The following is a 13,553-nucleotide window of genomic DNA, read 5'->3' as shown; positions in this document are numbered from 1 at the left end:
CAACAATTCAATTTTTAATTTTTGTTAGTGCAAAACACCAAAGAATTTATCTTTTTTCAAAGTATGAAAGTATGGTCTGTGTCTTTCCGCAGCGGATTCGCAGCCATTCTCCGTCGCAGCTCCCCAATACCTCCCTGCAATTCTTCTGCAATCTCCGCTCACTTTGGCGTCTCACAACTTTGGGGGCTAAGCCAGCAATTGCGGGAATCTTGAAGGGGTGGCAGGAGCAGAACCGCTAGCGACTGCTCCTGATCATAGCGTCACGTGATCCCCATGGTGGCTATTTTTAAAGAGACGCTGACACATGCGCACGCCCAAAAAAGTTGTGATAATTGGCTGCATGCGATAAACCTGATACAGAATGTATACGAGTCAAAAAACAAGAGACAAAAAAAAAAAAAAAAATAATGATAAACTGATGTCAATATAAAAATAAGCAACCCCATAACTGTAAGTTAGAAAAAAGCTGACCACTCGACCTTCACATTCAGCACCAGTGGTTCCACTGATTGTAAGCGATGAATCCATCATGTGGAGGAGTGGCCTAGTGGTTAGGGTGGTGGACTCTGGTCCTGGGGAACTGAGTTCGATTCCCACTTCAGGCACGGGCAGCTCCTTGTGACTCTGGGCAAGTCACTTAACCCTCCATTGACCCATGTAAGCCGCATTGAGCCTGCCATGAGTGGGAATGTGCGGGGTAGAAATGAAACAAAAAAATAAAATAAAAAATCATTGTTCAAGCTGCAACAGACTTCTCCCTAAGTCACCTCCATGCCTTTAGGCAGATAACACTGTCAATCACCCACAGTGTGTAATCTTCAAAGGAATGGTGTTTGTCTAGGCTATCTGCTGTCAATAGAGCGCCGTTGGAATATAATGGAATTGGAAAAGGTGCAGCGAAGGGCGACTAAAATGATAGCGGGGATGGGACGACTTCCCTATGAAGAAAGACTAAGGAGGCTAGGGCTTTTCAGCTTGGAGAAGAGACGGCTGAGGGGAGACATGATAGAGGTATATAAAATAATGAGTGGAGTGGAACAGGTGGATGTGAAGCGTCTGTTCACGCTTTCCAAAAATACTAGGACTAGGGGGCATGCGATGAAACTACAGTGTAGTAAATTTAAAACAAATCGGAGAAAAGTTTTCTTCACCCAACGCGTAATTAAACTCTGGAATTTGTTTCCGGAGAACGTGGTGAAGGCGGTTAGCTTGGCGGAGTTTAAAAGGGGGTTAGACGGTTTCCTAAAGGACAAGTCCATAAACCGCTACTAAATGGACTTGGGAAAAATCCACAATTCCGGGAATAACATGTATAGAATGTTTGTACGTTTGGGAAGCTTGCCAGGTGCCCTTGGCCTGGATTGCCGCTGTCGTGGACAGGATGCTGGGCTCGATGGACCCTTGGTCTTTTCCCAGTGTGACATTACTTATGTACTTATGATGCTATGTCTGTGTTTATTCATACGGATGTTTAAACTTCTGCTGGTCTTGCTAAGTATGTACAGCCTCTACACATGTAACTTTGCCAATACGCAAGGAGGTGTTCCTGGCAGCAGGATTGAGGAAGGCTTTATATTTATGCAATTGCTTTTGAAAAATTGACTCTATGTGCCTAAATTAACCCAGAAAATTTGTATGTAGTAAACAGTGGGTGTAAATGTAAGCACGTACATTCCCTGAAACAATTTTCAAATCAGTATGTACATTGGGTTTTGTTTTGTTTTTTTAAATTTTATCAAGCACACATGAATAAGAGTTATATGAATTACCCAAGGTGACAGTGTCTGGTGATGGAAATAGGATTTGAACCTGGATCTCAATTCTTGGTAGCGGTGCTGTGTGCTTCCTTTATATGGGAGATCTGGATTGCATTCCTGTATCTGGATTTTGGTTCTTTTGTGGGCTGGGGACGCTGCTGGAACAGTATTCAGAACCGACAGTGGAGGAGTAGCCTAGTGGTTATTGCAGCTCCTTGTGACTTTGGGCAAGTCACTTAACCCTCCATTGCCCCAGGTACAAATAAGTACCTGTATATACTATGCAAACCGCTTTTAATGTAGTTGCAAAAACCACAGAAAGGCAGTATATCAAATCCCATTCCCATAAGAAAAGTTGCAGCTGTTGTACATGGGTGACATAGTCCTGGTCAGATTCATGGTGCATGCCTACCAGATACTGGAAGGAGCACAGGTTCTTTGGCCTCTTGACATGAACTCTTGTTTGATGGTTAGGCAGTATGGTACATGAGAGATCGAGAAGGTGGGGAAATGCCAAATACTTACAAATGAATGTTCTTGATATTGGTTCTTCTGGTAGAAGCAGGTTGTGCTTAAGCAGAAAGCCAAAAGAAACAGGAAACTGCTGGGTTAGAAAAGTTTTTTTTAACATGTTAGCAGTAGAAATCAAACAAAATAAAACATGGAAAAGAAAATAAGATGATACCTTTTTTATTGGACATAACTTGATACATTTCTTGATTAGCTTTCGAAGGTTGCCCTTCTTCCTCAGATCCGAAATAAGCAAATGTGGTAGCAGATAGTGTATATATAAGAGAAACATCAAAGCATTACTTTGACAGTCTGACAGAGTGGGAGGGTGGGGGTATGCATGGGGACATCAAAGCATTTCATTGATATTCTAACAGGATGGGTGTTGGTAGGTGAGAGGAGGGTAATAGAGAAATACAACTTTATGGTTTATAATGGGTTAGAAAACCCAGATCCTTATTAAGTCCTGTTTGTTGGGTGTCAAAATATTCAATCATTCTTATTTTTTAACATGGAAATGATTTAAGGTTACTGTGGCTTTTTCTTATGATGGAAAGGTACAATTCAAAATAAAGTACTTAAACCTAATTGGTTAAGTGTGCCTTTTAAACAAAGGAAAAGTGCAGATGTAGGGACTGTCCTGCCATGCCAGAGACTGACTTAAGTTTTCATCTCAGCTTCAGGTGTTTGGACAGAATAAGCATCACCCAAAAAGAGGAAAATCTGGTGTGCTGTACTTCCTGCACCATACCCATCAAATAACTGCACTGAGATCAGCAATATAAGCTTCAGTGCCTGCAGGCCATATTGAAGACTGGGGGATGGGGAAAACAGAAGAGGTTGCACTCTTCAGTTTCCATCGAGCCACAGTCCCCCAACACACAATGCTTCCGCTATATGGTATTAAACCAAATTCTGTATCCACAGAACCCTGGCCCTCCCCCAACAATGGGTACAGAGCATAACTAGGACATGCCCCATAAAATTTGGCGTACAAAGACATTTGATTCTTAGTGTAGTCTCGGTATAAGCAACATAAACCTTCTTAGTACCAGGCATATTGTGAAGTAATACCAAAATTTACCCCCCCCCCCCCCCCAAAAAAAGGGTTCTCAGAACTTAGAGCAAATCTACCTTGCCAGAATGAATGTCCAAAACAAGGATCCTATGTATGAAAAGGTAGTGCCCTAAATATAGGGGAGTCTAGAACATCAGTACATCTATTTGGGTAAATTGGACAAACCAAATTATTGCAGATCACTATACTCATACACAGTTAGTACAAGGGACTACAAATTAGAAATACATAGACATAAATTAAACTGAAACCCCAAGAAGCCAGACCTACTTAGTACAACACCAGAGAGATAGAAAGGGATACATTTCCTCCTGTACTGTGCGAAATAAAAAGATAAATGTCTGGGGTGGGGGGGGGGGGGGGGGCTGCAACCAGGACAATTGCTCTTGGCCCCCTGGCTAGAGGAGGTCCCAAGTCTACATGAAGCTGAAGAAGGTACAGTTGTTTGGTGGCGGGCTTTGAGGCCTCCTGCAAAATTTCTGCCTTTGGCCCCAGCCATATCTAACACCATTTCTGGCAGATGATCATTCCAACAATTGACATATTCTAGTTATTAAATAGAACATAACTATTTTTTTCTTTCTTTGTTGTCTGGTCATTTTATATTTCTAATTATGCTAGTGCCAGGTTCTGGTTTCTGCTGTCCTAATTCTTTTGTCAGGATCTCTTGTCCAGTTGACATTATTTGTTTCTCTGTCCATCCATCCTCCGTCTGTGTCCAGCATTTCCCCTTGTTACAGAAATTATTTTTAGGAGCACTATATGAATGTTACGGCACTGGTAAGCTGAACTTTTATATGTGTAGAGATAGACGTGTGCCATAAATTTTCTTTATTTCACAATTCTAATGATAACACTATTAATGCCCAATACTGTGTCACTGTGTTAGCTAATGTATGGCGTACAAAATGACAAATCTATTTCACAGCACACAATTTCAGTATTCCCACACTTAACACATAATGAATGTATTTATCTTTTCCCAGTAAAAATGACGGTCTTCCTACCATCTCTGAATGGAAGCCTCTCGCCATGTCCCAGAGGGAGATCCTGTTCCGCCTCTTGGCCGGGATCTTTCCTCTATGGCACCACGTCTTTCTGATCATTTTTTGCAGGAGGCTGGAGAGTTTCTCCAGCAAATGGCTGGTGTCAGGAAACTCCCTTATTATATGGGGTTTGTGTCCGTAGGCAGTAACGTCTTTGCGGTCATAGGCTGTAGACAGGTGAAAGTAGATGCAGTGCCTTATTGACACTTTATAATTGGTCCAGACCTTAGAGACAGACATGCATGACCTTATCATGATCTCACCATCTGTTGTTGTGATAGAGGAATGCAATAACCAAAGGAGGGGAAGCCAGCTTAGAAACTGTAAATGAAGAGACAAATTCATTTTCTTACATGGTAACAAATGGGCCTGGGAAAGGTTCCAAATGGGATAGAAAGGATAGGTAAGAGGCTGCCTGAACAAAGCTAAACTATATAAAACAGCTCATAAAGAAATGGATAAATATTTTTTTAAAAACTTTGCTAGCTCTTAAGTGTGATTTTTTTTTTTTCTCCATGTTTTTTTCTTACTTGCAATTTTTTTTAAAAACGCTAGTGTCGATTCATTTATTCTGAGATATGGAGAAACCTTGATTCTAATTGCTGATTCCTTAATTATCTTTTATAAAGATTAAAAATGGCACAAGGCAAGCAAATTTCCCTATCCTTTCCCCTCCTAATACTGCAGTAAATATCAAAACTAAAATATTTCTTTTGACATTGATAGGTACTTCAGCAAACATTACACAGAAGAATCACGTCAGATTCTTTCTCGCTCAAATCATCCAAAAATGGGGTAAGTCAGTTGTTCTTTAATGTGAATCTTTGGTTTTGGCAGTGAGGTGTGATTTCTGGGCATAACATATGACTATTTCCATTGTCTTCCTGAGAGTATTCTCTTGGTAGTTTGTGTCATTGGAGAGCTCCCTCCACAGTAGGCCTCAGCCTTGTTGCCATGACAGCAGAGTAACCTGACACCTGCGCCTTATGCTACATTAATGAGAAGTCCTTAGTAATGCAAACGCATGTAATATTTTTATATGCTGCTTTTCGTACGTTGAGTAGCAACGTGAAATGTTACTTTTTTGATTTTGTTTAACTTGGACCTTACTTAATCAGACTATTAAAGTGACTCTGTAAAGCAGCCTTATTACCCAAATAATTGATGACTGAATTATTTTTAGTATTTCAGTATTATATGCCTTTAGGTTGGTTGAAATGCATATGGGGCTAGAACGGAAGTAATTGTTCCGCGGGAGAGTCTCAACCATCACTTCATGGCCATTATTTGGACATATTCTATGTACATGTGTACTGGTGCCTTAACAGATTGGAGCCTGAGTTCTAGCTGAAGGCTGCTAATGCATTGATTGGGTTACATGGGTAAGGGAAATAACCCTTGATATTTGCAAATTGCCTTACAGTATTGTAGACTTCATAGAGGCTGGTTCTGATTGTATTGGAAAACAAAAGGAGCAAGAGTGTTATGACAAGACTGCCTGGCAAGTTTTTCTTCTAAATTACTAAAAATATATTCATACGCATGCAAGAGGCAGGAAAAGATGGAGAAAAGACCTCAGTCTACCTTGAAGTTGTAAAGTCCACACCACTATGGACTGTGGCAAAAACAAGGGCTACGCTCACCACAATTTTATCACTTTTTTTGAAACTATGTAAACTTATTTCTTCTTAAGTAATATCCCATTTAATAGTGAAAAAAAAAAAAAAATCTGATACTTAGCTTTTTTCAAAAGTAGTGCTTTCTTTTAAATTCCATCACCCTCAGCAGTGTTTCAAAGGAGAAGAGACACCGGTGAAGCGCAGGGGGAGACGGGTCCTCCGGCGTGACTCAGAACTGCTGAGGGGGACCTTTCTATTATTATTAGCATTTGTATAGCGCTACCAGACGCACGCAGCGCTGAACACCTGATCTCGACAATGGCCCTGTTTAGCTAATGCTACTTCAGGAAAATCTGTAAATATAAATACATAACAAATTTAACAACTCAGAAATATTTAATCAAAAAGTTATAGGTGAAACATCGCAACCACAAAACGCTGCTCAGCTCTTAATTTTCAAAGACGGCTGCTCTGTAGTGACCTGGTTTTCTTATTGGTTGTCTCAAAACTCACATAACCATAACTTTATTCTTCTGAAGAGATAGTCATTCAAAAAAAGGCTTGCCACTCTTTAGCAGATTTCAAGCCTAAGGTTCACAGGATCGTGATGCATATATCCAAAAATGTATGTTGTATACAGTGCTGCACCATTGGTGCTTCCACTTTACAAGAGAATCCGCCAAGACGAGAACTCGAACGTCCCACGGGAAACCACAAAAATGTAAAAGAAAAGGGTGGGAGGTTGACCACGGATACCAAAGACTGGAAAAAATGGACTTAAAAACAGAAAAACATTTATTAAAAAGTGTTCATTAAAAAAGGACTTGACACAAACGTTGTGTTTCGGCTGCTAGGCCTGCAAGGATAGAACAGCATCCAATGCCCTGATGTGGTTCTAAACAGAATTATCTGTACGCATGAGGTGACATCCCTTAAAGTATTGAATTGAGAAAGACCTTTGATAGAAAAAGAATGTCGTGACGGTGAAATCAAAATTGCCGCGTGTCCATTTTGGGTCTGAAACCTTAATGCCAGCCATTGACCTAGCAGTAAAGACTCATGTGGTAACTGGGCAGTAATGACCTACGAGTATCCGAAAATTATTTTTTGGACATGCGCCAAAAATGAAATTAACTCAAGAGCCGTGCGGTAACTCCATTTTGGCATGCATTGGGTTATGCAACTTAGTAAAAGGGCCCCAAAGGATGTAAATGCTGCTCTACATAAATATTTACATGTTCTAACTTCAAATGTGGATACTGTATTATTTGTGCCATTATTACAGGGTTTTTTGTTAATCCAGTAAAATAAGTCCTTTTCGCTACAAGGGAACACTACAGTAAATACTATTCATTGTCCCTTCAACAAATTGTATGTGGGTCAAACATCTAAACATTTAAAACTTGTATGAGTGAACATAAAAGCTGTTTGGTATATGGTAAGGTGGAAGCACCAGTGGTGCGGTATTGTATACAAAAACAACATATGTTTTGAGATTTACATTGCTGGATAATAGAGCAGTTTATAACTTCCATGGGAGGAGGTGAATTCCGTTACTTTTTAAGACAGAAGGAACAGCGTTGGTTATATGTGTTATAATCCTGTGATCTTCATGGCTTGAATTCTGCTATAGAACGGCAAGCCTTTTTTTGAATGGCCATCTTTTTGGAAGAATAAAGTTAGTTTTATTATGGTTATGTGATTTTTTTTTTTTTTTTGAGACATCCAATAAGAAACCCAGGTCACTACAGAGCGGCCTCTGAAAATTAAGAGCTGAGGAGTGTTTAGTGGTTGGCTGCGATGTAAGTTAGTTTCACCTGTAACTTTTTGAGTTGTTAATTTTTTATGTATTTATATTTACTTAGAGATTCTCCTGAACCAGCATTAGTGAAACATGGCCGCTATCGAAAACTTTATAGAAAGGTCCCCTGTGGCATTGTTGAGTCAGGCCAGAGGACCCGGCTTCTCTTGAGTTATGCCGGTGTCTTTTCTCTTTCTTTGAAACACTGCTGAAGAAGATAGAATTTAAAAGACAGCGCTACTTTGAGAAAAGCTAAGTATTGGATTTTTGCATTTTTCGCTATTAAATGGTACATTATTGCTTAAGAAGAAATAAGTTTACATATTTAAAATAAAATGATAAATTTAATGTGAGTTTTTCTGATCGCTGATGTTTCCCTTGAGTAGCCTTCACTTTTGCCACGGTCCATAGTGGTGTGGGCTTTACCTTCAAGGTAGACAGAGGTCTTTTCTCCATCTTTTCCTGCCTCTTGTATATGAGGAAAGGGTAAAGAGGCTAGGGCTCTTCAGCTTGGAAAAGAGACAGCCGAGGGAGGTTATGAGTCAGATCTTTAAAATCCTGAGTGGTGTAGAATAGGTAGAAGTGAATCAATTTTTCACTCTTTCAAAAAGTACAAAGACCAGGGGGCACTCAATTTAAATTACATGGAAATTCTTTTAAAACAAATAGGAGAAAATATTTTTTCACTCAAAGAATAGTTAAGCTCTGGAACTAGCTGCTGGAGGATGTGGTAACAGCAGTTAGCTTATATGGATTTAAAAAAGGTTTGGACAAGTTCCTGGAGGTAAAGTCCATAGTCTGTTATTGAGATGAACATGGGGGAAGCCACTGCTTGACTTGGGATTGGTAGCTTGGAATGTTGCTACTAATTGGGTTTGTGCCAGGTAGTTGTGACCTGGATTTTGGCCACTTTTAAAAGCAGGATACTGGGCTAGATGGATCATTGGTCTGACCTAGTATATCTATTCCTATGTTGTTCTTATGTTATATATGAATGTATTTTTGTTAATTTAGGGTTAGTAAACATTCAGCTCCTTTTTTGTTTGATATTTAAGCTTTTCTTCTTACCAGCTAGACACTATAGCTCATTCTGAAGTAGCAATGACAAGTGGGGGTTGGTAGGAAATGGAGCATGCATTCTGCTACAGAGATGCTCACCACTAAGCAAATGAATACCTCTTATTCACAATAAATCCACTCTGTAACTTTTATCACAAGCAATATGAGCTAATATGAGCATAACGACACTGCCGGAATATTAGTCGTGCAGCAGAATTGTGAACAGATTGAAGAGGAGAGAGATGGCTAAGTGGGAGACCTGTGAGAAGCAAGTTGCAATAGTCTAAGCGAGAGGTGATAAGAGCGTGGATGAGGGTTCTGGTCGTGTGCTCAGAAAGGAAAGGGCGAATTTTGCTGATATTATATAGAAAGAAATGACAGGTTTTAGCAGTGAATGCTGTGCTCTGTTCTCTGACTTTTACAGTTACTCTCTAAATACACAGCCTTCCCACTTTTCTTAGATGAGGAAATTCTAGCCGCTTTTGGGTTTCAAATCTGCCTATAAAACCTTGCCAGAACACACAACCTGTATGTGTTTTCAAAGTCCAATTTGGCTTTGGGCTTCAGGAGAAGGGGTGGAGGGAAGTTGGTGGCTATCTTTCTGCTCTTGGAAAAGAGACATCTGAGGGTCTGAACAGGGTCTGCTAGTCAGCCCCAGGCTTTCAGTCCATGTGTACAGCCACACACAGATCACCAGCTCTGCTGGTTAGTTTCCAGTCCGCGCCCCCCCAATTATTTCTTCTGCTCTGACCCATTTTATATTATTCACTGTACATTAAAATTTATGCAGGTTTTTTTCCAGCCCTGTCTGTACAGGCATGTAAACCTTAGCCGTGTGAACAGAGAGAGAGTCTCTTCCATTTTTGGGACTTAGCTCCCCAGATTACCTTTGGGCAGGACCTCTTGTGATTGTTCTTGCTGATTTGGTCCTATTGCAGTGAGCCCTGTCATGTTTTTTTTTTTTTCTTTTCTTTTTCTCTGTGCTTTTCTGTCTGGGTTGCCATGTCTTTAGCAATTCTCAGAAAAAGCATGAAACATGTACTTTTCTGTAAGCTAACAATCAAGCCAGTAATTTTCCTCAAAGAGAATAAATCCTGAAACCTAACTCTCTACACTAGCAGTATTTTACCAATTAATTAAAATTCCTCCCAAGGAATTAAATTAGAATAGGATTTTTATCTTCCCAAGAGAATACAGCCAGGCAAAAGAAACCAGTTTTATTTTTGAATAAAGTAGTGGGGTTGCTGTGTTAGTCCACTTTAAAGGTTAATAAATACAAAGCAAAAAAAGAAAAATAGTAAACTTTTTTTTTAAACTGCTAGGACAAGCAGGATATCAAATTTTCATATATGGGTGATGGCATCTAGTGGAGCCCAGTATAGAGACACTCCGTAGCTTTCTTTTTCAAGAACCTTTTGGAAACACACACCACGCATGCGCACACCTTCCTGCCTGCCATCACCGTGTGGAACCAGGGCAGTTGTCTTTCATCTGTGGAGCAGTGAGGATGTGATCTCTCCTCAGCTCGTGTCTGACTTTGGTGTTTTGTTGCCTTCGCAGCTTCTTTTTTGTTTCTTGTGTGCAGGTGCTGCAGAAGACCAGTTTTCCCCCCTTTCTTTTAATTTTCCTTAGTTTTTCAGCATTTTCCGTGACTCCCAGAGCTGCATTGGATGTTGGAGATGCATTGACATCGAGGAGGTCTCCACCTGTCTTGTCATTGAGTGTCGATAGCTCCCATCAGGACCAAGCATTTGCAGATCCCACTCCCAAGTGAGGTGCAATACAGATAACACATTTTGGGGTGCTATTGGAGTATGTGACACTTAGTATAAATTCTGAAAGAAACAGATACCCGACAAGACCAACATTAGTGAGTGAAGTGTCTGTTTCTTCTACTATTTTGGCGCAGTGGGCTTGGATCTAAGGATAAGGGGAATATATATTACAACTAACTCCACACCCAAGTATTATTTATTTATTTAAAATACTTATAGGCCACCTATTAACTAGGTGGGTTACAAAAAACAAACAATAATCTAGAATTGTATACAATATTCGACCACTCCTACTACTTAACATTTCTAAAGCGCTCCGAGGTTGCGGGCAGATGAGACGGGGAGGATGAGGGTGTTGTCGACTGAAATAGAGAGTGGAGGGAGAGGAGTAGTACCTCGAATACTTGCCCAGGTACTTGTAACCTGTATTGTCCACTGTTGGAAACAAGATACTGGGCTTGATGGGCCTTCGGTCTGTCTTAGTATAGCAATACTTATCTTCTTATGGTCTAATAATCGCATAACTGTCACATCACCATAAAATACAGGAACGTGAAATTAAAACCCTGCCTATTTAAATAACAATGCTTTGAACTGTTTCTTAAACATGTCAATCTTTGCAGCACACGTATTCTTAATGGTAATTCATTCCACTCACTGGGACCAGCATAAGATAATGCTGTCTTTGCTGCAGCAGAAGAGCGCATACGTTTAAATGATGGAACAATCAAGCGCTGTGTGTTTTCAGAACGCAATACTTGCATAGGTCTATGCAATACCTTCCTAAAATATTCTGGTGCTGAATCATGCAAAGTCCTAAACCAGTGATAATTTAAAACAAATTCTTTAGGCAACCAACGAAGAGCTTTCATCGCACCCATAACTGACTTGTAACATCCCAAACCAAAAATCATACGTACCACAGCATGCTGAACTACATGCAGTGCATGGAGTCTAGCCCCTGAAATGTCCAAAAAGAGACTGTTAAAATAATCTAGTTTTGTAAGCACTAAACTCTGAACCACAATCTGAAAATCATGCTTTGGTAGAAACGGTTTCAGCTTACTCAGAACTTTCAACTGAAAAAGATATGTCTGTACCAACTTCGAAACTTAAACTTGCATAGACAACTGTGAGTCAAAGATGATACTCAGACTAGTAATCTGATATTTAACGTGGATCAACATCCCCTCAAACACATCAGGATTGTAAACCATTACCTCTTGTCTTTAATAAATTCAGAGACAAACAATTGGCTTGCATCCACATCTTAACTGTGCGCAATAATTTAACCTATTTACAATAGCAGCAAAGAAAGACAGAAATGAAGACGAAGACAAAGGCAATTTCATTACAGAAATAAACTTAAAGTAAATGCACTTAAATCCCTAACTAGACTCTGACATGCAAAGAGTCACTCTGATCCACAGAGGACTACAAAGGTACATACAACCTAATGAAGTCCTTCAGATGTTGGTGTGTCCCTCAGATGTCAGGCGGTCCAACACAGGTCTGCTCTTTAGGGTGGGATCTTGACTTAGCAGCCTCTATCTCTGATAAAACCCCCTTTTAAAGGGAAATCAGAAGCTGTAGCTGTACTGCTGTGTTACTTTCTTTCTTGGCAGTGACGTCAATTCTGATACCACTTTTGATCCTGAAACATTGGGAACCTTGTCCACAGCGTTCTGTCCCAAGTACAGTAAACAAAAGTAGTTGTTTTGCCTTTATCAGACTGGATTTCTCTGCATTGTCCTAGAGGCCTCTCACCATGCCAAGCTTCTGCACAAGAGCTAACAATGGCCAAGTCTGTACATAGTACCTCATAGTGCTTAATTTGCCCCCTACACAAGGACACACAAGGATTCAATGTCGCCCTTGTTGGTGCTGAGGGTCATCAAAGCTTCTTGGCCTCTGCCCAATGCAGAGCATTGGCATCAATCCCTATTGAAGCACAATGCCGGGAGCACCGGGGCATCGACATTGTCAGTACTCGAAGTGTTGGCCCCAAAAGGGATTCTGCCCCTCCAGGGATTCGATGCAGATGCACCAGCGTATTCAAATGGATAATTAGGTTGCAATGTATTATGTCAACAAACAAGGCATGGGATCATTCCTCCTGTGTTGGGAAACAATTAGGAGGTGGAGCTGGGCATCCAACCATGGCATGGTACTCAGTGCCACCTACCTGGCGGGAAAGAGCAACAGACTGGTGGAAAGATTGAGCAGGGTAATGTAACCATTCATGTGGTTTCTCAGCATGGGCATAGCCCATGAGATCTTTGAGAGTTGAACACCTGTTCTGTGGATCTATTTACATAAGAACATAAGTGTTGCCATACTTGAACAGACCAAAGGTCCATCAAACCCAGTATCCTCTTTGCAATAGTGGCCAATCCAGGTCACAAGTGCTTGGCAAGATCCCAAAACAGTACAATACATTTTATGCTGCTTATCCTAGAAATAAGCAGTGGATTTTCCCACGTCCATCTTATTAATGGCTTATGAACTTTTCTTTTAGGAAGATATCCAAACCTTTTTAAAACCCCGCGAAGCCAACTGCTTTTACCACATTCTATGGCAATGAATTCCAGAGTTTAATCACATGTTGAGTAAAGAAATATTTTCTCTGATTTGTTTTAAATTTACTACTTTGTAGCTTGCCCCCTAGTCCTAGTAATTTTGGAAAGAGTAAACAACGATTTATATCTACCCGTTCTACCCCACTCATTATTTTATAGACCTCTATCATATTTCCCTTCTGCCATCTTTTCTCCAAGCTGAAGAGGCCTAGCCGCTTCAGCTTTTCCTCATAGGGAAGTTATCCCATTCCCTTTATCATTTTTGTCACCCTTCTCTGTACCTCTTCTAATTTCACTATATCTTTTTTGAGATTTAGTGACCAAAATTG

At 40.3% G+C, this 13,553-nt stretch overlaps 1 protein-coding gene across 1 annotated transcript in view; it reads left to right on the top strand.

The window, feature by feature from the left end:
* LOC115459574 (ELMO domain-containing protein 2-like) overlaps window positions 1-13,553 on the top strand; it is a 78,882-nt gene that overhangs the window by 56,637 nt on the left and 8,692 nt on the right. Inside the window, exon 7 of the mRNA XM_030189385.1 lies at window positions 5,118-5,186. Coding sequence (XP_030045245.1) covers window positions 5,118-5,186 — 69 coding nt within the window. The remainder of the gene's footprint in view (window positions 1-5,117; window positions 5,187-13,553) is intronic.

The sequence above is a fragment of the Microcaecilia unicolor genome, unplaced genomic scaffold, assembly GCF_901765095.1.
Source record: "Microcaecilia unicolor unplaced genomic scaffold, aMicUni1.1, whole genome shotgun sequence".
Classification (NCBI taxonomy): Eukaryota; Metazoa; Chordata; class Amphibia; order Gymnophiona; family Siphonopidae; genus Microcaecilia; species Microcaecilia unicolor.
The sequence above is the reverse complement of the archived record's forward strand: the minus strand, read 5'-3'. Positions and strand labels throughout refer to the sequence as shown.